At 33.5% G+C, this 27,807-nt stretch overlaps 3 protein-coding genes and 1 pseudogene across 3 annotated transcripts; 1 reads left to right on the top strand and 3 right to left on the bottom strand.

Moving 5' to 3' along the window:
• Nucleotides 1–25: 25 nt before the first annotated feature.
• LOC147063481 (transmembrane protein 223) lies at nt 26–3,644 on the bottom strand. The gene is made up of 2 exons (XM_085959760.1): nt 3,094–3,644; nt 26–1,159 (listed from the first exon to the last, which is right to left on the bottom strand). Exons 1-2 carry the CDS (start codon nt 3,491–3,493, stop codon nt 861–863), a joined length of 699 nt encoding a protein of 232 aa, XP_085815886.1. The 5' UTR covers nt 3,494–3,644; the 3' UTR covers nt 26–860.
• Nucleotides 3,645–9,405: 5,761 nt separating this feature from the next.
• Nucleotides 9,406–20,701, top strand: Tmx3 (Thioredoxin-related transmembrane protein 3). Its single transcript, XM_085959452.1, has 8 exons — nt 9,406–9,539; nt 11,429–11,684; nt 12,704–12,887; nt 15,521–15,665; nt 17,113–17,335; nt 17,945–18,161; nt 18,822–19,020; nt 20,207–20,701. Exons 1-8 carry the CDS (start codon nt 9,503–9,505, stop codon nt 20,230–20,232), a joined length of 1,287 nt encoding a protein of 428 aa, XP_085815578.1. The 5' UTR covers nt 9,406–9,502; the 3' UTR covers nt 20,233–20,701.
• Nucleotides 16,118–16,811, bottom strand: LOC147063480 (uncharacterized; annotated as a pseudogene).
• Nucleotides 20,702–23,618: 2,917 nt separating the features above from the next.
• PDCD-5 (programmed cell death 5) lies at nt 23,619–27,239 on the bottom strand. Its single transcript, XM_085959619.1, has 3 exons — nt 27,062–27,239; nt 26,290–26,404; nt 23,619–24,705 (listed from the first exon to the last, which is right to left on the bottom strand). The coding sequence occupies exons 1-3, from the start codon at nt 27,125–27,127 to the stop codon at nt 24,491–24,493; spliced, it is 396 nt and encodes a 131-aa protein (XP_085815745.1). The 5' UTR covers nt 27,128–27,239; the 3' UTR covers nt 23,619–24,490.
• Nucleotides 27,240–27,807: the final 568 nt, after the last annotated feature.

The raw sequence follows: 27,807 nt of genomic DNA, 5'->3' as shown, positions 1-27,807 counted from the left end.
GTGAAAAAAGGAATATTTTCAATAATACATATTTATTTTGTTTGATTATTACAATTGTTATGAATGTTTGAATCAAACATTTCCATATTATACATAGTAACAAAACATCCTAAAAAAAACTTTATTGCAAGCTGCGGTACACATGGGGAGAGTGGTCTGCCTACAACGTCGTGGGTACCAAGTTCGATTTCTGGGTCTGGCAAGTACACATATTGTTTTTCAATTTGTGTATGAGTCAGAGTATGGACTTAATACGTTGAGCAAGTGGCTAACATTCATTTCTTATAAAAACAAAATCCGTTAATACAAACCTCCACTTTGTGAAGGCCCATATGATATTATTAGGATCGGACAGAATCAAATAAAAAAAAGTTAGAATTAAAAGGAATTTTTACATGTTGGAAGGACGCATTTAGCTAGCTGTAACCTAATAAAACCGGATTCAAGAAACTTCAATTAAATACATTTCAAAATGTACATTGTTCTGTAAAAATTTAATTTCCACTACGTATTAACGTTAAAAAATGGAAATTTGGATATTTTTTAAAATCCGCAGTAACTTGATGGCTATGGCTGCACGTTCCCAGCCCTGGATTAGTAGTTGGTCTACGGGTATTGTTTGTCTAGTTTATACTGAAATTGACCTGTCTGCATATCTTTATGATATAAAAATATATTACGTCCCAGTTATTCTGTCAAATACATAATGATATTTGTTTCACCTTCGATTAACAATCGAATATCTCAAAACATACAAAACTGGAGTTTGCTAATTCAAGCTAAACCATGAGACATAATCCGGGTTTGGGCCAGCTGCAAATCAAGTTATTATTTGTAAATAATAATAATAATAGAGGTTACTATTGCCTCAGTCTTCTTCTCATACCCGCGGTATAGTCAAAAATCTGAGGGTTTCTAAATTCTCCTTTCATGTCCAACAGGTAAAACAGCCATTTGTTTTGAACTTTAATTGGTATTTGCACTTTTTCTGAACTCCTGGCTACTTCGCATGACACGTATTTCAAATTCACTCTCATGATTCTGTTACGTCCAAAAGGTCCGTATGTTACGAAGGACACTTCTTCACCTCCCTTGTGTAGGATTAGGTATCGAACGGACCTCAATGTGTATGACCACGTACAAGCCAGCATACCAAAGCCTAAAACAAAAGATAAATTTCATTATGCAAATAAATAGATAATGAAATAATATAACAATATGAATTTATTTTTATAATATAATATTTAAATTGGCATTAAAAGCTCAATCGAAATTATAACCTACAACCGATTACGTGACACTTTGATTCTTTATTTAAAAATTTAAGGTGTAAAAAATAGTTATACCTATATTTTGTGCTGCCAGAAAAACCGTTTTACGCGTAGTTCTCTACGATAATGCTTAGTATGTAATCATTATACTGTATGACCTCTTTTAATCCAAACAAATCTGAATTTAATTTTGCCCAACCGGAACCCAATTCTAGCGGTTACAAACCGAAGATAAGTAAATGTCTCAAAATACATTGCATGATCTGGGAATGAGACGATTAGGCGGAACCGGAATGAAATGCAAGAAAAATACATGTATGTACCTATATAGATTTTGATTTTAAGTGATTTTTTCACCTATATAAAACATCCAAACCAGTTTGACTTCCAACATTATCAACTGGTGAATTGATAATGTCATAAAGTGTTCAATTTCTATATGTGGAAAAGGTACTAAAAATAAAAATAGTTGACAAACATAATCTTCTTCTTATCGTGCCATGCCCTAGCTAAGGTCGGCCAACATCAGAGCAGGGCGATCTTCGCATCATCATTTGTTACCCGAAACAGTTTGGTGAAGCTGCACTCATGCCAATCACGGAGGTTCTTAAGCCATGAATTGCGGTGTCGTCTTCTTCCACCGCTGATGATTTGGGGAATACAGTACTTTTGTCCTCTCATAATGTGGTAACTACGGGTAAGTAGTGATACTACGCAGAATTTTTCAGTCCTTTCCCATTTGATTGAGAACCTCGAACATTTCTCACCCGGTCAGTCCAAGGAATTTTGAAGATGCGTCTATAGCTGTATACAGCTACATCATGAAAACCCTAACTCTCCGTGACATCTCTTGGTTTAGTGTCTATACTTGCATACCATAAAAAAACGATTGAGAGAACATAACAATGAACCATAAGCTGTCTCAGACGCAGGTCAAGGTCAAAATCTTGCAATCTCAATTATTCTAGTTTTTATTTCCTGAGACTGGTCCCGTTTCTCATTGACCAATTTTAATTTCCTAAATAGTGGGTTAATCGGTTCGCTGTTAATAACAAAACTTGTGTTAGTGTTTGGTGTTGCTATTTTTGATATTGTTAATAATAATTATGTTTTCTTGACGATCATTCACTTGTGTTCTGGTTTGAAGTCGGCTGCTTTGTTTACATAATCTACACACGCATTTCTCAGTGTTTTATATGATTATTCATCTTAAAAATAATGGTCAATGTATTGCTTTTTGTTGCTACATGAAATTGACGAGGGAGTATCTTTCCACAGCTATAAATAGCTAAATTTTATATTCAAATCTCTACTTTTGATGCAACAAAACAATATGTGAAATGGCAACTCAAAGTGGAGTAATTTTCAATCCTACTCAATAAGTACTCAAGGCTTATCGGCAATGAGATACATGAAATAAAATTATGTCCCTAATTAACTAATTGGGTGAATCTGAAATTATAGTGGAATGCCGCAGTAGAAGTGTCAAGTTCTATTCAAGTGAACCTGCGATGCGAAGTCACTTGTAGCTTACTTAATCAGTCCTTTTTTTGCCTAAATTTTCTGCATTTTAGGCTTCATCTCTATAGAAGAAGGTTATTTTTGGAGGTAGCCCAGACGATGGTTTGGCCAAGTGGGGGACGCGACAGGTTTATCAATACCTTCAGCTAGGCAGACAGCAAAATGTGAGAATTGCTAAAGACACATAACTAGGACATTTGAAAGGAGTCACTATCCTCAACAGTGAGGGACACGAATACAAAGAAATTTTTAAATAATATTAACTTAATCATTTAAATTTGATAGTAATTATTAAACTCACCTAGTAGCAATGCCAGAGCTGTTATAGTGTCTTTATATTTGTTCTCTCCCAAATTGATCTTAGCATACCAAGGTGTTTCCGGGGTTATTTTTAATCTATCCACTGGCGCATCTACCAGTGAAGTATGTACAAAATAAGCGAGATATCCCCAAAACATATATTGAGTAATGCCAAAAAAATTCAACATTTTGTAGAATCGTTCGTTTTCGAATTTGTACAGTATAATGTCTTTATTGACGTTTGTATTGACGTCTTTGACAGTCTTCTGAATGGTTGTTTTTGAGCAGTTTCGACATGATTGGAGATTTTTCGAAACATTTGTATTGAAAACTCCTAATCTACTCAATAAACTGTTAGCTCGGCTAGCATTACATAGATTTATGAATTTACTTAAGTACATGTCGAGTTATACGAAATGGTTTTGATTTTCATTTATTAGAAAGAATTAAATGTTAAAATGATAATATTGGTCATTAGTTTCCAAAATATATTTTACAATAATTACGCAAATTTGGGGATATAACACATAACCTAAAACTGTCAGTGCCAGTGGTGTTGCTATGATACAATTTGGTTGTGTCTAGTGTTGCCATCTTGTCTCCGAAAGTACGCGGTCTAATACCAGCGCTCCATTGGCGAGCCAAAAGTCCGAGGTCAATAAATCATCCGATTTGTATATCGACTGTGTTTAGGAAAAAGGGCGTAACCCTCGATTTTTCGAAAAGTGCTTTTATTAGATATTAACAATGTATACAACTAAATACACGTTCTGTAAAAAGAAAGTAAGCCGCAAATGCCGATTTATTATCTTAATTCAGGTTTTAATTGAGCTTTAATTAAGTTTTAATTTAAGGAAAAAAGCATTTACCCTCAATTTTAATGATTTTTCTGTAACAACTCTTTAATTATTAGTAGATCGAAAAGATATTACACCAAATCATCAATCATCTTTTTATTATTTTTTTTTATGAATATTGAACCAAAATCATTCAAAAAATGTTTTTTGCTTCTCCTGTAAAATTTGTTCTTTGTGGGTTACGACCATTTTCCTAAACAAGGTCGATATGCTTTGCTACTGATCAACGAACGAATAAAAAAGTCAAAATGTCATCCGATAATCCTACAATGTTGTGTTATTTATAATATGTAGAATTACATAAAATAATAGAGCAATGAAAACAATACAAGTTTTACGTTTCCTTTTATGAATTTCACAAATACAAGTATAAAAATAATTGACAAATCTCTCATTTTCTAACTTGTAAATTAACAAAGCAATCAATAAAAATATTTATAACAATTACGTATAATTTTTTTTTCGGTCCGAATGTCAAATCGAATTTACGTAGTGATCGACGGACGAAGTCTGGCACCTCGGAGAGTAAATCAGTGATCAGATGGCAAAACTTGATATGTGCGCTTTTGTTAATTGTGCAGGAGAACTGTTTTAAATTTAGAGATTGTTTGAATCTTTCTGGCGAATATGTCTTTTGAAAATAATATAATATAACGATGTATTCGAAATGAGTTTAAGATATAGAATAAGTATTTCTATTGTAATTATTGGATCGAAAAACCTATACAAAAAGGTAGGTATTTACTATAATTGTCTACATGGAATAAACTGTTTTCGTAAAAAAAATCATAAAAGATCATGACAGTATCTGCGGCACAATTACCAAGTTTTAATTAGCATCACTTTTTAAATAGGTACGTATAGTATTATTTGAATCTGAAAGTAGGTACCTAAGACATACCTAATTATGTTTTGCCAAAATATTGTTTAAAATCATTAAATCTAAGTAGGTATGTTTAGTTTTATGGTGTTTGTATTCATTTACTATTAATTAGTTACAATCGTATATTGATACGTGAAGACTCCTTTTTCCTTAGTGCAAATCGACCATTTTGACAGTTGTAGTTGATTTGTGAATATCATCCATGTCTGATGTGACGAACATCTTTTTAAATGTTGTCAGCGCTTTGTGAAAACAGTCTATTCCAGTGGTTCCCAAAGTTGACTGGGCTCCGACCCATCTAACAAAAATTTCCAATCTTGGGACCCACCTCTTAGCTGTCAGAGAAAAGAGGGCATAAATATTGGTAATGCTCAGATTCCCTAGTGGCGAGTCGTGGAACTACTTAATGTTGTCATATTTGTTCTAATTGAAATAAAAAAAATATTTTTTGTAAGTGTTACCAATATGAATTCAAGATTGTTGAAATAAGAAACACAACTTAAATAAAAAAAAATATTACTTAAATACCTACACCTGCAAGGTTTTTTTTACAGAGTTATTTTAATGGGAAGGGTGTATTTGTTTCTTATTTTTCTTCATTACAGTTTTAGCATCAACTTCAACTTTAGTTACTTTTAATCGCAGTATGGCTGGCGCTAGCTCCAGCGCTAGCTGGCGATATTCCGCGACTGTGCTGCCATATTAAGTAGTGCATTGGAAATTCAAATTATTATTATTTTATCACAATATTTTCCGTAACTTAAGTTTATTTCAATTTTTAGGAATTATAAATAACTGAATGAAATATCAAATTTATCACTTCCTATTTTTTTAAATTCGTGTATACAGTGGCTAGGGCCCACTCAATATTCGCTCGCGACCCACTGGTGGGTTACGACCCATAGTTTGGGAAACCATGGTCTATTCAATTGTGCGAATATTCATTTTGAAAAGTTAAAAAGGTCGATTTCAATAATGTACAGTGCGAAAAGTTTACGGTGATGGGCGGCGGGGCGGCTTGGAGATCTAGATCCCCTCCTCTCGCGTTTCAGTATTCATTCCCCTCACCTTGAGCGCATTTGACGTTTCTTATAAGTGCGCGGTATCAGTCATTATTATCGGAATATCGGAAAAATACGCAGAAAGTACCTACCTACTGTTATTTCGATATTTTTTTGCAATAAAAGCAAATTTTGCGAACCAAGAAAAAAAGAGGTTAAAAAAGAATTTGACTTTGGTGTAAAATTAAATTTATTGAATTCGTTGGTAAGCATTTTTGGTCAGAAGATGTGCCTATCTGAATAAAAAATACCTGGGAATTTCTCAAATTCTCCGTTATTTTTTTCTGTTAAAAAACAAAAATCCTATACATTTTCAACAATTGACAAGGCGTACCTAGATACTATATTTTTGGTGGAAATACTTTCTTATGCCGGCGCTCCATTGCCACGCAAGTCAGGCGATTTACAATCTTCGGACTTTTTTTCGCGTGGAGCAGCCGAGATCTGCGGACTTTAATCCGCAGACCAGGCTCGTTGGATTTCAAACATGTTTGATAATTTCAGTGATCAGATGACAAAACATGATAATTCGACTTTTTGACGAAATTGAGTTATCACTATATTCGGACTCCTCTCGTTGAGACAGTGCTCGAAATGGACAATTCTACGAACCGGAGCGCTGCATAATCTTCAAAGAATATCAAAGAGTGTTGGATTTTTTGTTGCAATCTTAAACCGATGAAAGAAATAAAAACAATCTTTGAACTTTTGACATTCACAGCATTATAATCAAGTTATGAGTATGAATACTTAAATTTTTTCCACGTGGTAACTTTGATAATTGTATCTATTTACATCATTTATTTTCCGCCCCTTAATAAAATGGCACTATTGAACAGTGCCATTATCTGCATACTTTTTTTAGATTACCTGAAGGAAAATAGGTCACCCAACCCTATGAAGAAAGAAAGAAATAAAAGACTTTACATCCAGCCTGGTACGTCTGCGTCAACTTACAATTTTCCCCCAGAACGTTCTAATACATCCAGTAAAATCATTGTTCCAGAATATGCTAATACATCAGCGAATAGCATAATTGTACCAGAACATTCTAATACATCTAATGAAATAATTCTACCTGGAACATCTAAAGACAAAAAAGATTGGAAATGCTCATAAGACGAAATGCATCAAAACAAAAAAATACAGTAACTTCGGATATTCAAATAATTCCACTCACTAAAACTAAGAAGCGAAAAGAACACATTATACTTACAGATTCATCAGATTCTGAAGAGACTATAAGTAGCATTAGTAGATATTCGCTATTAGATGAATCTGATGACTTTTTGCCTCGAGAAGATAGTGATGTTGACACCGAATCTATTAAATTCGGTGAAGTATCTGAAGAATTTAAGAGTAGAAACATAAAAACTGATATTGATTTCAATATAACAAGCGAAACACCTGAACAGTATGACAATCTGGCAGTTAATTGTTTTGTTTTAGTCAAATTTCCTGTCCAGAAATCGGATCGCTTTTATATTGGGCAAGTGATTAAAAAAATAAGTGAAACTTATACGATAAAATTTTTGAGAAATAAAGGAAGAAACCGATATTGTTTTGGTTCTAAACGAACCGAAACCACATCGCAGAGGAATTTTGATTTTTGATTCAGAAGTTTTAAACAATTTTTCAGTATATTAATAAGCTGTATTCTAATGTGTATAGTGTATATGACATTATGAGTGAATAAATATTGTGTTATGTGCATAAAAGTTTGCTGAATAATTGTATCATAAGATTTTTTTATTACCTATCATTTTTTATCTATGGCATTCTAATCGAATGAGATTGATTTGTATTTTTTCGTTATTGGTATACTTACATGTATAGTTGATTTAAATTAATTAATTGTAGTTGTAAACAAATGTTCCTTTTAATATTTTCATTGGTTATAGGTATTTGTCAAATCATTAAAACCGATATTGTTTTGGTTCTACACGAACTGAACCCATATTATCGCAGAGAAATTTTGATTTTGATTCAGAAGTTTTAAACAATTTTTCAACATGTTAATAAGTTGTATTCTAATGATTATAACATATTTTAATATAGGTATAGGCATATGTGTAGTTAATTTAGTTAATTGCAGTTGTAAACAAATGTTACTTTTTTATATTAATATGTTCAAAAAAATTCATAAATAACCATTAAAATTATTCCACATTAGTTTTATTGACAACCCTGACAGAAGTTTATCTAATGTATGAAAACACGCCAGAACAGGTTCGGTACTTCGCCTACTACCAATATCTTGCTAAATTGAACCTTATACACCCATCACTATGGTTCATATTGTTTTGAACACATCTTTTTACTATTAAATCTTTTCCTTTATTTATATATATGGCTACATTTGAAAAATACAACGCTGGGCGAAGTTCGAGTAAGTACACCATGCTTCGCCTGGTGTCTTTCAATAATCAAAAATTAATGTTTTTCCTACAAAATGTGAAATTTCATGTCACTTGTACAAAATTGACAACGCAATACTTCATTGGATATAATTACTAGTTACGAAAGCATCTTAATTTTTATGATATTACGCTAAATCACACTAAAACTAGGCGAAGTTCGGGGTCACGACGGTACTCTTACATTTTGATGCATCGTTATAATAAATTAAGTTTATATTAGGTAATATTGGGTTGAGGTAGGTTAGGTTAGGTTGGGTTAGGTTAGGTTAGGTTAGATTATGTTAGGTTAGGTTTTTTTAGAATTATTAGTAACCATGTCCTTGCTTTTTCGTACAAGATAGTTGTTAGTAATTTTGAACAATCACAAACACCCAGGCTTTGAGAAAAACACATAAATTTTGTGTCCTAACCGGGAATCGAACTCAGAACTCTCCGGTGGAAGGCAAGCGCCTTGCGCACTGCACCACGAGAGCCGCCGGTTAGGTTAGGTTATGTTAGGTCAGGTTTGGTCCGAAAGTTATAAAATTTCATGACGGCATCTGCGGCACATTTACCAAAACTTATATCGATGAACCGAAAAATATATATACCTAGGTGGCGTTATTTGGTTGTAGATTTACATAAAATAATATATGAACGATAGCAGCATGAATATAATGGAACCTATTTATATTACAGCGTTAAACATTAATTATATTGACACCTAAGCATCATTTTTGCGATTGCCTTCTAATAAATTGTATTGCCGCTACAATTATTACTTTGATATTTGTGAATTTCTACCTTTTCTTTGTGCGATATATTATTTATCGGTGAAAACAATTTTACCAATGTGTGCAGTTGTCAAAATTGAGTGAATTTATATTTACAATGAGTGATGAATGATTTTCGTTTTGTGAAAAAAACTATTTTATGTGATTTCATCTATTTATTTGTGAAATCATTTATACCTATGTGAAAACTACTTTCCAAATGAAAGTTGTTTTTTTTGTGAATTTTGATTAGGTATTGCAATGTGCGATTAATTTCCGCCCTCTCAAATTATCTATACTTCAAAAATGCACGCCTTTATATTATTATACTGGTAACTCTGTTGTCAACCTACCCTTCTGTCAAACGGAGGGACGGATAAATTCGATATTGGTTTTATATTATTAACTCTAAATTAAAAGTGATAGTATTCAATGAAATGAAGATATTTTACTTATTTCTTCTTATTGCTCTAGGTATTTCATAAATATACGTTTATTTTAGTTGCGAGTTTATGAGGTTTTGCCTCGAAAACATCACCCTTATCAGTGTCTAAAAGCTTACTAAAATCCTGTTATTTAAATAATGATTTTTTTAATAATCAGAATGAGTATTTAGAGACACCAGTGTACCGTTGACTTATTTAAATTTCTCCTGGAAAATTTTCATGTTTGAAGTTCTTCGAAATTAAATGTGATAAATTATATTCAGAGGGCTATGTATTTTGTTTTTGTGACATATAACATTTCTCTCTCATATTCCTGTATAGTATGTATTGCACAAATATTGTATTTTGTGAAGTCATTTTGAAAAAATGCATTTGGAAACCTTTTCAACACCTTCCTCTATCCCATATTAAATATTTACATGATTTACTTTCTATAAAAACAATCATACACGTTGATAATAATATAGCAAATATGCCATACCGCGTCATAAATATACAATTATCAGTTTGCTTCAACTTATTACGAGGAATAAAATTTTCAGTCATAGCCGCAGATGACTGCATGACAATGACATTATTAATGGACGACGCACTCAATACAGTAGCTAGCAAGTAAATTCGCATGTATAGGTAGACGTCACGCAATTTCCATTATGCGATATCACGCATCGGGAATTTATAGCAACATGACCTTTATTGAAATGGCGTTAGAGCAGTGTTTCTAATGTCAATGTTCATGTGAGCGAACCCGTTCCAACCGAATCATTCGGCAGACCAACAAAAAGCATCAGGAATTTATAGCAATATCACCTTTATTGTAATGGCGTTAGAACAGGTTATGCCATTCGGCAGACCCGACAATAAAGTGAGTGTCATTTTCTTTTCCAGATGATTCGTCCATATTAATGTCATTGCTGCATGACCACTTCATTTTCTTTTTGGCAGAAACAGTTTATCCCATGTAGACAATCTTATTAACCGATGCAGAGCATTTAATTACTTTTCAATTACCACATTTAAATAACATGCTAATTATATCTAATGGCCCCCTAATCAGGACAACAGCTGTGGCGTTCGCGTTGTAAGGATCAAATACATTTTTCTGTCCAATCCAATAATTGTTAATTTACAGTTTGATATTTTCATACATTTCAATGCATCGTTACCACACTAAGATTAGGTGAGGTTGGGTTTGGTCTAAAAAGAAAGTTATAAAAGGACATGCAGTCATCTGTGACACTATTGTCATGGCTTCATGGCTGTCGGGGAGATGCTTCCTGGGAAAGTATTTCTTAAATACCTATTCATTCTCTGATCTTCAGTCATTTCGGTGGTGGATCACTTAAAATGTAAACATAAAAAACCTAACCTAGAAGCATGGCCCCCACAATGGGGAAGCTGACAGGGCTATAGCCTTGGGGCCCGGGCATAGGGGGGCATGGCGTGGCGGGTCGACCAGCTAAGTGAGATAAACACACATAAAATTTGCTCTAATAGTAGAAAAGAACACTGTTTCACTTCAACAATATTAAGATTTAAAAATATGTGGCTGTGCGATGCAATTTAAATGATGGGTAACTTACCTGCAGAATTTGAGAAACGCTACTGTAGAGCATCACATTGGCCATAACCTTGGCAATAGATAGGGGGCCCGCTTTAGGATTTAGGGGCCATTTCTAGCAGTGTTTTAACTGAAAAATACATTGTTTTCGATCTACTTCTGTAGTTGTGTTCAAAATGTTTCAAAATAAACAATATTTAATAAATTTAATACTAAAACAAAAGCGTCTCCACTGATAGGTAAAGGTGTTTTTCATAATGGTCTAGTTGAGATAATCTGTTTTCGCAATGATACATGTATATTTGTCGATGATATTGAGAATATAATGTTGATGTTGTCCATGTTTGTTTTTTCAGTAGTGTGTGTAACCTGCAATGATGCATCCCGCGTGCTTGAGCTGAGTGACCGTTTCTTAGAAATCCATCACGATGGCCACTGGCTGGTGATGTTCTACGCCCCGTGGTGTGCATACTGCCATCGGCTGGTGCCCGTTTGGGCCCACGTTGCTCAGGCGCTGCATACATCCAGTGTCAAGGTGGCTCGACTCGACTGTACGCGCTTCACTATGGTGGCGACACATTACAAAGTCCGTGCTTTCCCCACCATCATGTTGTAAGTCATCAAACATATTTTGATTCCTGTTCTCCTATTCGCTCATTACACTATTTGTTTTTTATATAAGTGGAAAAATAGGCCCAGTCTAATGTCTCTGATCCATTGCCTCGCTAGTCAGATGACTTAGACTTAGAGATTACCAATCTAAATAAAATGCCTTCACAGCAAACAACACGGCAGCCAGACTAGGCAGTGACGTCCCTAGACAAAATGCCGCCCTTTTTTGTATACAGTATTTTTTATCATCCGTGCATGTGTCGTTTCATATGAATATATATCGGTCACCAAGGACGTCGAAGGGCAACTGAAGTAAACTAGACATCGCGAACTCGACAAAAAATTACAGTCCTGTTATGTCAATTAATACACTTTGTTTCCAACCAGTGAGCTGAATTTTTTTAATGGAAAGATATTTTCGTTATTAATAAGTTTAGGTTGCTATTTCTATATTATATACCAAACGATTCTCATCGATTTGCTGCCCTTCGAGTAACTGCCGCCCCGAGCGACGCTCAATCTGCCTACCCCCACAGGACGTCACTGAGACTAGGCCATCGTGCTAGAACAGATGTCAGCGTAACCTGAAAACTTCCGAATAAACTGATTATGTTCAGTTTAATTTTAATAATATTTTTGTATAGGAATATTGATATTTCTTGCTTTTCGAAAATGCGGCGCTGATGACACCTATTAAAACAAACATTGTTAACATTGATGAACCCAATAATTTGGTAATATTTAAAGGTGTCATCTGTTAACCAACATTAAATATGCATATACTGTCAAGTGTTTGCCACTGGTGAATATAATATGAACACTCACCAGTTGTTATGTTAAGTCAGTAATGGGAGAAACCTTTTCCACGATTGCGCTAAAATATATCAATCATTGTGCAAATAATATCAAAATTTTATAATTTATTTTTAATTAGTGCTACTTAGTGTATAACTTAAGAGACTATAAAAATGGTATATTTGTGACTATCCTGATAATCAAATCAAATTTATTAATTTCAGCTTGAAAGGATCCCTGAAACATGAATTTACTGGTGACCAAACAAAAGAAGAGCTTGTAAATTATGCTCTTCGGATGTCAGGCCCCCCCGTGCTACTAGTAACTAAGCCCGACACGGTTGACTACATCAAAGAAAGCAATCCACTATTTTTTTCATATGTGGGACAACAGACCGGACCATTATGGGTAAGAACCAAATTAAATAATACTTACTATAATAAAATTAATTTTAAGATTCATTTTCATTAGATGCATTGCAATGTAATATTGCGGTAATCTCAATATCGATGGTGTTAAGATTAAAAATTCTTCAATTGGTTGCAACACGCCTTATTTGGTTTTAATTGTCATGGCAATTCTTTATTATTGCTTTTTTTTTTAATCTGTCTCATGGCCAGAAAACTATTTGCACTTGGGTAATTTAATCCAATTAGACTGAAGTATGTATCAAATGTTTTAAAGAAATACTAAAATATAATACTCAATGAAGCCTTATTAAACTTGTTTTAGGAAACGACCAAATACCTACTTACATAAATCCTAAAGGAATTCATATAAGTAACAATTCTTGAAGTGAACTATTTTCAGTCCTACGATTCTTGTGAGAATCAATTTTTTATTATGAATTTTGGAGTGAATAACCCGCATGATTTTTAATTTTCAACTATGTTATTCTCAATATACCATAATAATGTAATTCAACAACCACGAATCCAAACTTTTGTTATTTCAAAATGAAATTCATTCGTTTCTACAACTTATCTTTTAATATATTGTGATGAATTAAAGCATTCATTATTCAAATTAATTTAGCATGTTTTAGTTATTGTGTGTCATTTTTGCAGAGAATCTTGTAATTAACATTTTACCCATTGCGAAGCCAAATACCGACAGTGTTTCATGAAAACCATCAAATTTCGGTTGCAAAATATAAAACCATATAACTTTTGAACCTGCCCAAGTAAATAAAATTTTAAACATCTCTATTGTCACTAATCTAACAAACACAGTTATAACTGTATTTTAATAAAACATCAAAAATTTCAAAACACATGAAAGGAATGACGGATTTAGTACTATTTCCGACTCACTACACTCCCTGTCACTTTGAAATGTGATGTATGACTGTACTAAAAATCATGCATCTGGCTGGAAGGCCAATTTTTGAAACAAGCAGTAGGTAACTAAGCTATTCTAGCAGTTTGCTTAGCTTTTATATGAGATTTTTTTTTCTGCGTCAATTTTTGCAACCGCTTCTATAAGTCACGGAGGCTTTTGAGTTTCACACGCTTCTCCGGTAGAGGCGCTAGTTTGTCGCTGGTGGTCGTCTATTTTAATTTTGACAGATCAAAAACAGATTGAATGTCGTAATGTAACATTGTAAGGGGGGGTGGACGTAATGCACCGTAACGTGTGTTAATATGCTGAAGCAGGGGGAATTTAGGAATTTAGTTCCACTAGTTCATAAAAGAACCGTGATGACGTGAACGCCAGCTTATAAAAATCGGACTCTACATACATATTTCATTAATATTAGGTTTGTAAAAGGCATAAAGCCCACTAAAGCGGGCGAGCGGGGCACTCGCTCATTTTTGCGGTGAATCACCGGGAATACAATAGAAGGTACACAGCGTATGACGAAAATAACGCCACGCGCGCCTTATATTTCAACGCACACAGAATCGAGCGCGGCGTCCTTGACGTCATAGCACGACAATAAAACGAAAATACCATGCGAAACCGACCAGTGAAAGGGGCGCGACGGTCACTAATTTACTCGGCGGCGGGAGCGTTGTCAAACAGGTGCGCGCTTATTCTGCATACATATTTTAATTTATTCTACACCGTGCGCTTACATCGTTTATTGTTATTGCAAATAATTACTTACTATGCTAGCACAATGACATCATTGTGAAAATGAATTTAGAGCGGACAAATAAATTACTAAATTTTATAGCTTTGCAAAGAAACACGAGGCGAAATGTGATCGGCGCCGCTTTTTACATAGATGAGAGGTAATGCGCGGCAAGAGGCGTGTGATTATGGTTATGTATATACGCTTCTCATGCCGACTGCGCCCCGCTCGCCGCTTTGGTGGGCTTTATGCCTAAGAAGTCGTTTTATTAATGCTACTATAACAGTTACTAATAGAATATGATATTGTCATTACCATATTTTGGGTTATTTTCTTCTTTACATATTAACTTGAGCTGCCATTGGCTGTTATGTAGTCCATAAACTAAAATATAATGAAAACTCTTACGCAATCATAAATGTACACCCAATATTTCCGTTGCATTTTATGACACCGTTCGAAGCATCATGCTTACTTTCCAAGCTATTTCGTGTTTTCAAGCAAGTTTTCATACTTTACGATACCGCTTGTTTCAAAAATTGGGCTCCAGGTGTCATATAAACATAATGCAATGACGCACCGTGTGCCGCATATTTTTACCGATAAAATTATGTATAGACGAGTAAATAATGTGCAAATAAGACGAATTTCTAAAATGATAGGCACGAATTTATACATATTTCCAATGTAAGTACTGTCGATAAATTTTTAAAGCAAAAATTACATGTTAACTTAATTTTGTATGGCCGATAGTGTGTATGCTTCATAAACTTGACCATATCACGTCACATTGCCAGAGCCTCAGGTAAAGTGTTAACCTAACGCTTGAGATTTTTATCTAGAGTGCTAGAGTACTTTGATTTCTTGACTAAAATGATAACATGATTGTGTAATAACTAACTGATGATATTAACCTGTATAACGATTACTTTCCTTTTTGATTCATAAAAATACACCTTTTCAGGATATGTTCTTTCACATTGCCGAAAAATATCAAGCCGTTGCTTCTTTTTATGCAATGTCATCTGATGTCGCCAGTAAACACATGACCCTCGAAACAGTTCCTACTTCATTTGTGTATAAAGAGTCAAGTACATATTTCTTCCCAGGCAAGACATATGATAATAATTATGTACAATAATATTAATTTTTTGGCATACTGTTTAATGTAGCATAATATAATATATTTTAAATAACTGATATAATATACCCATCAATCTTTAAGCTAATTTATATATTTACATAAAAAAACTACGAAGGGAGTTCCATAAGTTCACGGAATGGGATAGAAAGAAAAGAATATACCTACATACTTTTTATATTTTTATTTTTCAATATAATCTCCTCGGACGTTAATATACTTCTTATATCTCTCGATTAATTTTTCTAAACCTTTATAAAAATAATTTTGTGATTTGCCTTCAAAATGCTCGTTTACGGCTGCCTATAGGGACTTCATCAAAATGTTTTCCACGTAAGTCTTTCTTCAAATTTGGAAACAGGTAATAATCACTAGGTGCCAGATCAGGAATGTAAGGCAATTCCTGGAAGCCGCACTTTCTCATAGCAGCCATTGCAATTTGAACATGCCTTTTGTTAATTTTCCCCTCCTTTTGATTTTAATAGATTCTTTTAACCGACTTAGAATAGGACTGCCTGTGATGTTGGTGCCGTTTGGTTTATAATTTATTAACAGGATTCCTTGTGAATCCCAAAACACTGTTGCCATCACCTTCCCAGCTGATGGTAAGACCTTAGACTTCTTGTGGGCTGAACCACCCTTTTTATGCCACTGCATGGACTCCTGTTTTGACTCAGGGTCTTAGTGATGAACCCACGTTTCATCTCCACTCTCCCCTCTCTACAATTTTGTTGATAAGTTCCTCTTGATTGATGCCAAACAGCTTTAAAAACTGCTTAGAACATTCTACACAGTAACTTTTTTGATGTGGCATAAGCATTCGTGGCACCCATCTTGCGCTTACCTTTGACATCCCAAGATTTTCGTGTATATTTCTGGAAATTGTTGTTTTGGATTAATTGAACCTTTCTGCGATTTCGATTAGTTTTAGCTGACCGTTTTCCATAAGGGCATCGTCGATGTTTAATACCAATTCATGTGTAGTGACGTCACTTGGTCTTCCACAACGGTCATCTTCTAATGACTCTCTACCTTGTTTAAATAAACGTGACCATTTGTAAATCATAGTTTTACCACAAAAAAAGAGTGCCATAAACCTATTTCATTTCATTTTGGATGGTTTCCACAGTTTTTCACCAAATGTTTCACATTTTCAAAATTATCATAGACTTTCATTTGTTCTTTTGAATATTGGAAGCGATTTAATGGAACAATCAAGTTGAAATTGTATTAGTATTCCTAAAAAGGGTTACCTAACAATAAAAAATGTATTTTAACCTCAATACTTGTTACTTTTACCACCATTCCGTGAACTTATAGAACTCCCCTCATATGTATTTATATAGAATACATTAATTGATGTTAGTGAAATCCCTTGCTTATATTATATATGATTGGTATGTTATATTTTTCAGAGGATATTGGCATTTTGAATGACAAAAGTCAACTGAACAAATCAATGCATAAATGGATAAACACAGAGAGATTCGGCACATTCCCTAAGGTTTCTAGATCAAACATCAATGAGTTGTTAAATTTGGAAAAATTTCTAGTTCTGGCTATTGTGGAAGAAAACAAATTAAATGAGATAACAGTGGAAGAAACGGAATTCAGGGACATGGTCGAGTCAGTGATCAGGTGATAATCAATCCTCAAAGTTAACATTTCATTATTCAAAAGAATATTCATTGTGAGTTATTTTATGACAACATCAAACTGAATAAAGTGAAATTTCAACTTCATTCTTAATTGTTACAGTCTATTTATAGACATATTATATTAGGCTCTTTTAACCGACCTCGGTTCATTCAGTGTTTTTTTTTTTCACTTCATACGCATTTAGAGACTAAGACCCGTTTCACACGGGACACCTGTGTGACGAGATTCCGCATTTACACATAACTGAATGGGTGCGTTTAGAGGGGGACACACGATGTCGCAATCATGTATATAATGCATAATCTCGCCACGCCGATGGATTGCCACAGGTGTCCCGTGTTAAGGCATTGTAAATTTATCCTTAAATTTGAAAATTATTATGGATGATTCTTTCTTCAATTTTTTAGCAGACTTTTTTTATTTTTCATCTAGTCCGATTTATAATAATGAGAATATATACTCAAAATACTTTTGTTTGATGCAAGAAAAAACAGACTAACTAAATATAATCCACTTCATATACCTACTCATCTAAAAATTAGAATTAGGTGCATAATTATCATATTTACTGGACATGTATTTTTGCAGGCAAAAAAGAGATACGCTCCACAAACATTTCCAATTTGGATGGATCGGATCGCCCGAGTTGGCCAATTCCATTGTCATGTCGGTGCTTCCCGTACCGCACCTCATCGTGATCAACTCCACCACCAAACATCATCACATTCCGGAAGACGATCCAAGTAAACTTACCCCAGAAGCTGTAACCATTTTTCTCGAACAAATTTACAATCATTCTGCACCGGTGAATATGTTCCCTTACACTCCATTTAGATAAGACTATAATACGACGGTCACGATGGCCGCGCGGTTAACGCGTCGGCATATAATATCAAGGGTCTCGGGTTCGAATCCCGAGTCTGGCAAAATTAACAAGTTCTTTTTCTAGTTCGTGTTTGAACCCAGAGTAAAGAGTAAAGAACCTAATAGGTAAAGGATCGAACATGGCATAAAAAATATATATTTATATTACAACGCATTTGTTACTCATACCCTGATAAACAGTATGATCACTGGGGCCTGCCGCACCTACAAGTGGTGTGCGCATGGCCCAATGGTTCCGATTATTTGGATCATCGGTGTCTGATTGTATCATCTGCCTCGCGATGTACTGTGTTTTCGACATATCGCATGGCAACATTCAAATAATTTAATAATGTCACTGGTATGTACCTAAGTAATATTCCATTCACCTATTGACTAGGTATCCTATGTTATGTAGGTGCCTTATTTGCTCCTAAACGGAGCATATTGTTTATGGGCCTTCTCAGAATGAAGGTATATTTTTTAATTGTTGCTATTTGAGATAGCATTTACTCAGTAGAATCATTCTCTAAAATTATTGACCTTAAACATGGTACATGTCATGCCATGAGTTATAATAATAATTATTGATTGTCTTTAGATATATGGCGGGGATACATTTGCTGTGAGACTTTATAGAATGTACTTTCAAGCGAGAACGTCTCTGGAATACATGTGGAGTGGTAATCCGGTGCTAACTACCTTGATATTTGGATTACCTCTCGGATTCCTCTCGCTTATATTTTATTCCGTGTGCTGCACGGACATTCTTGATGCTGAAGAAGAAGAATCAGCAGAAGGTAATGTATTTGTGATCGCTTCGAAATTTCTATGTAAACTAACTGAATTTAAACTGAAGGTAAATTTCCATTTCACCTGCAAGATGAAACATATTTATTAGTCGTAAGCCACTCACGCAACCAATTGCCTCGGTTCCAAGCATGTATATTTCTTATAGAATTTCAACATGTGAATTTAACTAAACCACAGTGCATATTCAATCCGAAATTTCAGGATCTCAACATAGTATGTTATTTTATACATTATAATTCAGTTTACCAAGTGAGTCAAAATTTCGAAATTATAATACAAAATTCATTCACCTTCATTTATATCAACTGTAGAAAGGAAAAAGGACGTATAATCCACACAAATCAAATTTCATAGGAGTTTTTAGTAAAACGTTTTTGTAATGGGTTTCGGTCAAAGTTAAAATACAGAATAGACATAGCTGTGAAGTGCGTGATAATTAATAATTTGGTTTTATATCCCAAATCTGATATTAGTTATTGAGTTAATTAAAGAAAAACCAACAAAAATGCTGGTTAAGTCGTTTTTCCCACTTCGCTTCCTTCTTTGCTTAAAAATGGTCAGCTAAATTTACATAATAAATCACCATTTGCAGCTTACATCCTTTGGACACAATATGTGTATTTAATCATGTACAATCCAATAAACCCTATTTTGAAAAAACTGAGGGTTACGTCCTTCCTTTCTACAGTCAATATGGAATACATAATAATATATTGATATCTAAATCAATTTGGCTGAACACAGCTGTTACTTTCCAATTGGCATGTTAATTCTATAATAACAAACAAGTGACACTCCCTATGTCAGTAGATCATTTATTAACCAACCGGATACATAAAGGTCATTGAATCGGTCAACTTTTTTTTGTAAATTAATTGTCAATGTTTCAATTAGTTTGACATTCGTTCTATAAGCAAACTTTTTCTCTCACGTTTGTCAAGTTCACCTGTTGTTTTTCAACGTGTGTTTGGATCAAAAAAATAGACCTATTCTAGTAAAGAAATCTATTACTCGTTTGGGAAGCAGCGAAGATCCAAATGAAATTGTAGAATGAAAAAAAAATTGAATCCTAAATCCCAATTGAAACACAGTAAGTAGTTACAATAAAAAAAATTGTGTTAAAACCCACAGTTTTAATGTGTAGCTAATTTCTTTTTAATTTTATGCTTACAGAAACTGGTCATGAAAAGAAAGAATAAAAAAGCCAAATGAGGCCCGAGGTCTCTAAACCTTTATTCATAAGGTTATAATAATATCATGAAGAGGTTATTCGAATTTTTTACATCTTAATTATAAGAATTTTTATAGTACATTATTGCTAGAATAATTATTTATGTGTGAAGTTTTTTGAGATTAACATCTTCCAATACCTGAATGAAGTTTTGTGTGTACTTATGTATATATCATCAAATCATAATTTTTTTAAACATTTTATACATGTTTCATTTGAATTAGGTATGTACATACTTTAGATGTTTTCAGTAACTTGCATTAATTTGTTTTTCTTATAGTAAAAATCATCAAAATTATGCCCTAAGTTTAACAATGAAACAATAATTTGTAATAATTCATATTTATTTGTGCTTATACACGAATACTATTGTTACCGTGATTTTGCCGCTAGTCATTTAAAAATATATTGTTTTATAATAAATATTATTTGTCTTATAAAAATTTGTTTTACTAGATACCCAAAACACACACACAAATATTCAGTAATGCAGGCGTGGGGCGGGAGCGACACGTGCAATTTAAATGTAATACATGTCTTTAAAATTTCTGTAAACAATGCGGCGGGCTCTCGCCATAGTGCATGCATACAGATGTCCGCAATGAATGCGTGGGCGCCGGTGCAGGAAACGAGTGAGGAACGGATATCTCAAACCAGTATGTGTGGTATTCACTTGGCAAATCATATAGTATATTTATAACCTCATATCGAAAAATGTTTAAATGTTTAGGATGAAAAAACAGTTTTACTCAAAATTTTCTTTAAGAACATGGTCAAAGTTGTTTTAGAGTATGATTAATTAATCGAGTGGGGCATTTTGTACAGTTTGTCGCTTATAGATTTGGCAGTATTTAACTTAGGAAATGAGTTACGAGTTTTTGTTATTCCAATGTAAGATTTTTATTGAGTTACGAGGTTTCAATGTTTATAAAAGTATAGTTATATTTTATTATCTTTGAAAAGAAAACACATTTTGGACATTTGATTTATTTAATAATCTTTAAAAAGGAGAAGGAAAAAATAAAATAACAATTCAAATTTTAAAAACTTATATTAAGTAAGATTGTTTGAGATACGAGTATTACAACTTATAAAAAAATAGAATTTTGATATACCTACCTACAAGTTTGTGATTTTTGTCAATATCTCAGTAACTATAAATAAATACCACATGCGAGTTAGATACCTTGAGTTACGAGGTTGAAACTGTTTGCCAGAATTACTACTTCGCGTTTTTGTTTCTTATTTGGTTTTGTTTTGTTTCTTATTAGGTTCTTTATTCATTTTTTGTGGGTAGAAATGAAATTTGTTGTTAACATTAATTAGTTATTTATTTACTCACAAATTGACACCAGAATTGCTTTGATCATATGAGGCATTCTCTCGCTACATTGTAAATCTATTAAAATTAAAGGTTCGTGGCGCGGCATTCCTCGCCGCCTGATGAGGTTAGTACGATAATATTATATGTGATGTATAAAGTCTAAGGACCGCCCTATGCAATTATATATTTACATTAAACGTAATGCTTATTCTTCAAGAGTATTTGCCTGCTATTTTTTATACAATGCGATCTACCATTAGGTATAGGTATTTTTTCTCTTCAAACACGTGCCATGAAAAATCAACTCGCGTGCCACCAGTGCCATAGGTTCGCCACCACTGATCTAGCCTATTCGAATAATTTGTCTTATTGACCTGCAGATTCTAGTATAAATTATAAAATTCTCCTTTTAAAAGTCCTCTCCATATTGATTTCATTGGCCTCATCTTTCGCTGAAAATTTTGCCATTTTAAATAGGATTTTTCCAGCAAAAAAGCTTCTGCATCCATGGTTTCTTATCCCTAATTTGACGACTGAACACGACCAGACGCACGGGCTACTCCAGACACATTGCCCGCACCTGCCAACGCTGCTATCCCGCGTGTTGACTCTGGCCAAGCACTAAATCTTTTATTCACCGTAAGGTCTCCACGTCTTCTTCCACCTGACATGAGATGATACAATAGATATTGCAATTAGCCATACAACCATAATATATATACATACAGGAAACCTACCTAAAGAAAATACTAGCACACCACACACATCACTGGCTCCAAGATTCGGTGTGAATCTTGGCCGCCTACTGTAGAAGTCTCCATATATTATAATATACAGTCTTTCAACATATTTTTTACAAGTAATAGTTGTACACACTATTCTTCTTCGTTTTTGACCGTATACTTTAGACACCACACCTGCAAGAATCTTCGTCACTCGCCAATCTTCTTGCATCATTCCAGCATCCCGTAGCTCAGACGTATATACTCTATGTAAGGTATTTAATCGGCCTGCATCTGGTTGGCTCGAAGAACAGGCAAGCTAGGTTGAAATTCACTTAAGGCATCCGTAGCATGTGGCCGAACCAAGTACATTGCTTCCTCACTCTTACCTTCTTGTTATTCCTAAAGTTATATTAAGCACACCCAGTATCCACCGCAAACATCCATTCTATACGGTTTCTCTGAGCCTTTGTAAGGTGTGATATGACTCGTGACCGTAAAGCAGCACCATAAGAATGCAAGTATTGAATATGCGGCATTTGGTTTTGCTCAAGCTTTTCCCAATCGGATACTCGGAGCTCTTTGCAAAATGCCGTTTCCCACACTATTGCATACATTATAATGATATTGGTGTAATACAAAAAATGGAGTAAACGATTACAAACATAATCATATTTCACTTCACTGTTAAATTGAAGTTATTATAGCAGTAATTCTTAATTTTCTGTAATTCAAAATTTTATATACTGTCATTCGTGTACGACTTATTAAACAGCTACCATATCCATTCTAATAGTTTTAATGCATTTTGCATAATGATCATAAGACAAATGTGATTCTGGACTGCGAGATGTCAAGTAAGCAGGGTAAGTGAAGGAAGTGAGGAATTTTGTTACTTGTGACTTAACATCCCTACGTCAAAAAAGTATCAATACAATAAACAGTGTGATTTTTTGAGAAAAAAGCTCAGCAAAAGATCATTTGATACTTTAACACTTTTCTTTTGATATAGGTACATTTTATTTTGATGAAGGGATGGACGGATTCTGTACTTCAAAACTTCAATGACCGAATTAGTCAGGAGTCATAATCGACATAAATACTTATGTTCACATTTAAGTAACTCATTTTAAAACAAAGATTCTACAACTGATTCGAAATTGTTTTCGAACCAGTGAATACAACTATACTAATTTCGATATCGACTGCCGGATAGAGTTCTCCAGAAATGTTCTTTCCCCATGTGTGGGTCCTTAGCCCTTTGCAACCACATTTCTGCCAATGTAGGTAAGATAAGAAACAAGAATAGCAGTGAAAAATATTTTATTTTAATCAATACAACACAGTTTTAAAAACATCACTTATCTGTAAAAGATGACTTTCAAAATTATGTACAGATGTAGTAGTTGTGTGCAGAAAATAATAATCTAATTATATTTGATACGAGATATTAAGCTTAAACTGCTTTTTTGTTAGTAGGCTCGGTTAAAAAAAAATATTACATATTACGGATTAATTAAACATATCAGTCAATATTAATAATTGATTTATTAAATCATAATATAAATATATATCAATGATAGTAGTTCACGTCACTTCATTGTGATATCTACATTACATATTACAAAAATAATCATAGTAAAAGAAACTTATACATACAATATTATTTTTAAAGGAGGAAACGATAGAATTACTTTTGCAGAAAACTGAAAAAATACTTAAAATTAAGAGATAACCCATTCTACATATTAGGTGCCTGTAATATCAACTACATAATCATATTATTTATGTCAAAATCAGAGAAGAAACTGCATGAACAGTAAAATCGATTATACCTTAATACATAATATGGTTCACCAGTTGCATGTGAAAAAATAAGTCAATTTGAAGATGCTTTATTCATTTTTTTGCTGAAGTGTACATCCACATTATAGTCGATCGTACAGCAGTGCTATGCAACTTAAAAAGTTAGAGGTGTCGCAAAAAACACGGTCGCATGCTTTACAGGTTGCTCGATTGCGATCATGTTTTTATATCATGCCGTACAATATACTGCGACATGAATAATCCAGTTTAGCAAATTGCAAGTGGTGTGGTATGGCAGAAAATGTGATGAATGGATACATTTTGTTTTAATATTATTGCAATTACACCAGTGACAATCTTCGACTCGCAAAATATTACAAATCGTCATCGTCTGAATCGAGAGCAGCACGCCTCCGATCAAACTTAACGGTGGAATTGCTTTTGGGCATTTGTTGGTTTACAGATTCTAGAATTCCAATCAGTTCCTGTTCATTGATTCTTCCTCTAAATTGTCCAGTCTGAGCCATTCGCAATATCATCGATTCAACCATTTCTCCCTTTTCAGGTTTTCCAAGTTTAATTGTGTTCACTGAAACAAAAATTACATACCAGTTTAAGTAAACAATTTTTTATTATTCAATAAATACATGAAATTTAAAAAGGAAGCATTGAAGCTGTTGCATATTGAACATACATGTAATTTGCAACAGCTTGGAAATATACATACAGTAAGTCCTCGACTTACGTGAATTCGTACTTACGCGATTAAAAAAAAAAGTATTTTGTGTCATTCTACGATTAGAACAATTATTATAATCGATAAAGTCCGAATCATGGATCATGAAAAAAAAATCAGTACCGATACAATTTACGATAATTACCAAGAAAAGAAGAATATTAATGGAAAAATATTGGTAATATGGATAGAAGATAGTATGCAGCAACAACAAATTCCAATAACCTCATGGCTTATGCTCATACAGGAGAAACTTTAGATTTTTTTTGAAGAAGTGTATAAATCGCACCGTGAGTGTAAAACCATGGCATCTGCAAAATACATATTTTGGATATATTAGGGTTTGAAGTCTTCGTTTTGTTAGGACAAATACAATTTCTAAAAATATAAACATAATATTTGGTTTATATCTACATTATATTGCATGTTCTTTCGGTTACTTCACTTTTACATTATCAAGTTGACGACTTTTGCAGTTGTTTTGCATTTAATCTCGAAATTGAAAAATTTGCAGATGCCTTGGTTTTACACTCACGGTGTGAAATGATGATAGTGTTGATACTCATAAATTCACTGAAAGCTACAGATAGTTTCAAAAATGTTAATGACCGTAATAAACTACACAATATCAAAGTAACAGGTGAGGCTGCCAGTGCAGAAATACAGAGGGAGCTACGGGTTTTATCAAGAGTTTAGCGAAAATGACGATTAGAGGAGGATTGTTTTCTTAAATGTATGTAGGTCCATTTTATCTTCACCTATTCTTTAAACTAATACATATTATTTTAAAAATTGCATAATTTCAAGTTTTATTCGACTTACACGAAAATCTTCGGAGTGAATTAATCACGTAAGTCGAAGACTTACTACAATGGGTACATTAGGAAAAAAAATGGTACAGAACGGGACGTGAGTCTGCATCCACCGGATTCTGACAAACATGCTCTCACTATAATAATATGTAAATAAATAAATTTGAATCATTTAAGTAACCTATGTCATACCTAATCACGTCAAATTTAACTGATAACTGTGTTCGGGGTATTAATTTGTTCGAAAAGATCATCGGTAATTAATTGCGCCGAAATTAAGTAACAATTTTGCACCTGAGGACTTAATTTGTTAGAAAAAGACATCAGTAATAAATTATTGTTACAATGTTGGTAGAACATGTCTCATACAAGCCTGAAGATTTCTTGTGATCTCCTAGCTAGTGGAAACAATATAAATTGTAAAATATGATTCATATTTTTTCATAGAAATTAGCAGCTCACCAGGTACCGCCCATGCTAAAATCTGCCGGCATTTAATAGGAACCTATTAACCTAACCTACGAACAAATGTTAAATTTATTGGCAAACATAACTAGGTATTTATTGTTTACAAGTCAATTTTTTTGGACTTTCATCTCTGAAACAAAGATATAAAATTTCTTACACCGTGCTCTGGCATCTTGACTCAGGACTTGAGATAGAATTGAATGCTTAGTTTCTTCCATTGCTTTGGCGCGTTCTTCTTGAGCTTTAGGGTTCTGACCTCCTTCTCCTTGGCCCTTGAAAGAAAATTTGCAAGAATACATAAATTACCTATCAATTTACTGAACTCCAAACAACTTACCTGATAGTGGCATAAAATCTGTAGCAGAGAGCCAGTGAACCGTATAAATCCAATTTAAGATTTTTCACCAGCTTTCAACTTCTTGGTTTTAGAAATTTCTAGTTTCTATTATAAATATATTCAAAGGGTGAATTGGCTATAAAAGATATACTTTGGGTACAAAATCTGTAATTACTTGACTCATTGTCCGCCAAGTACATGTCGCAATGGATCTGAGGTATATAATATATTATACGTCTTGGGATGTGGCTAGATTAAAGGAGATGTAATGATATTTCTATTTAGCGGCTCAAAGAAAATTTTAGATTTAGTGGTAATCTTTTTAATGATTGCATATTTTTTTCAGTTCACTACCTACGTAAACAGTGAACACCTGCCAACATGACTTTTAATGATAGATCTTTCGTCATTTAATAAAGAGTTGTACATGAATCAATGATGTTTTAGTTTGAAACATAATATTTTAAAGCTGCATCAAACGAAGTGATCATGTATTTCATGTTATAAAACGTTAAAATCAGCACTATAGTATTGTTTGGTTATAGTATGAGTCAGATAAATATATCTTTCTCCCAATAATATAAGTTTTTACCCCATACTGCGACTGAAGTTGTGACATGCGCTGTTTTCTAATTTGATCTAATTCGGGATCTTCCATTTTTATTAAACTTTTAATATTATAATGTATCTATTTCAAATATTCGTCCACACTAATGTCCAATGACATAAATTTATTCAAGCTTCAAGTTCAGTGTTCGCCGATTGTCTATAGTTTCATTTTTTTATGACACATGAATAATATTTTTTCCCGCCAACAAAATACTAATAGACTGCATAGGGAAATAAATCAGGTCTCAGGTGACAAAACCTGATAACTCGACTTTTGGACGAAATTGAGTTATCACTATATTCAGACTCCTCTCGTTGAGATCTATAAGATCTATAAGAGAAGATAAGGTGTTAGAATTAATTGTCCATAAAAATCCGTCGAATCTGATCCTCAAACGTCAGTTAGTGGTGCTGAATTAACAGATACTACAACAATAATTCATTTTGACAAATTCATCTCCAGCTGGCTTTCATGGAAAAGATTTAGGAGAAAGACATCCACAAAAAAACAAATTGGTTGATGAACGAGTCCAGATTGAGGCATTTATAAGAAAGCGTCAAAAACACGAGAGCCATTACTCCTGTGAAGATGTTCCTATTTAAATTTATGCTAACCAAGTCATTTAAATATTAAAATTATGTTATGGTGAATATAAAACAATGAAGTTTGAAAATAGAAGTGTGAAAACTGCATATTATGATTAATTTAACAAAATGGGTTTCAAATTC

The sequence above is a fragment of the Rhyacophila brunnea genome, unplaced genomic scaffold (genome assembly GCF_057557595.1).
Source record: "Rhyacophila brunnea isolate RB1 unplaced genomic scaffold, BYU_Rbru_1.0 scaffold_9, whole genome shotgun sequence".
NCBI classification, from domain to species: domain Eukaryota; kingdom Metazoa; phylum Arthropoda; class Insecta; order Trichoptera; family Rhyacophilidae; genus Rhyacophila; species Rhyacophila brunnea.
Note: the sequence above shows the minus strand (reverse complement) of the source record. Positions and strands in the feature narration are given on the sequence as shown.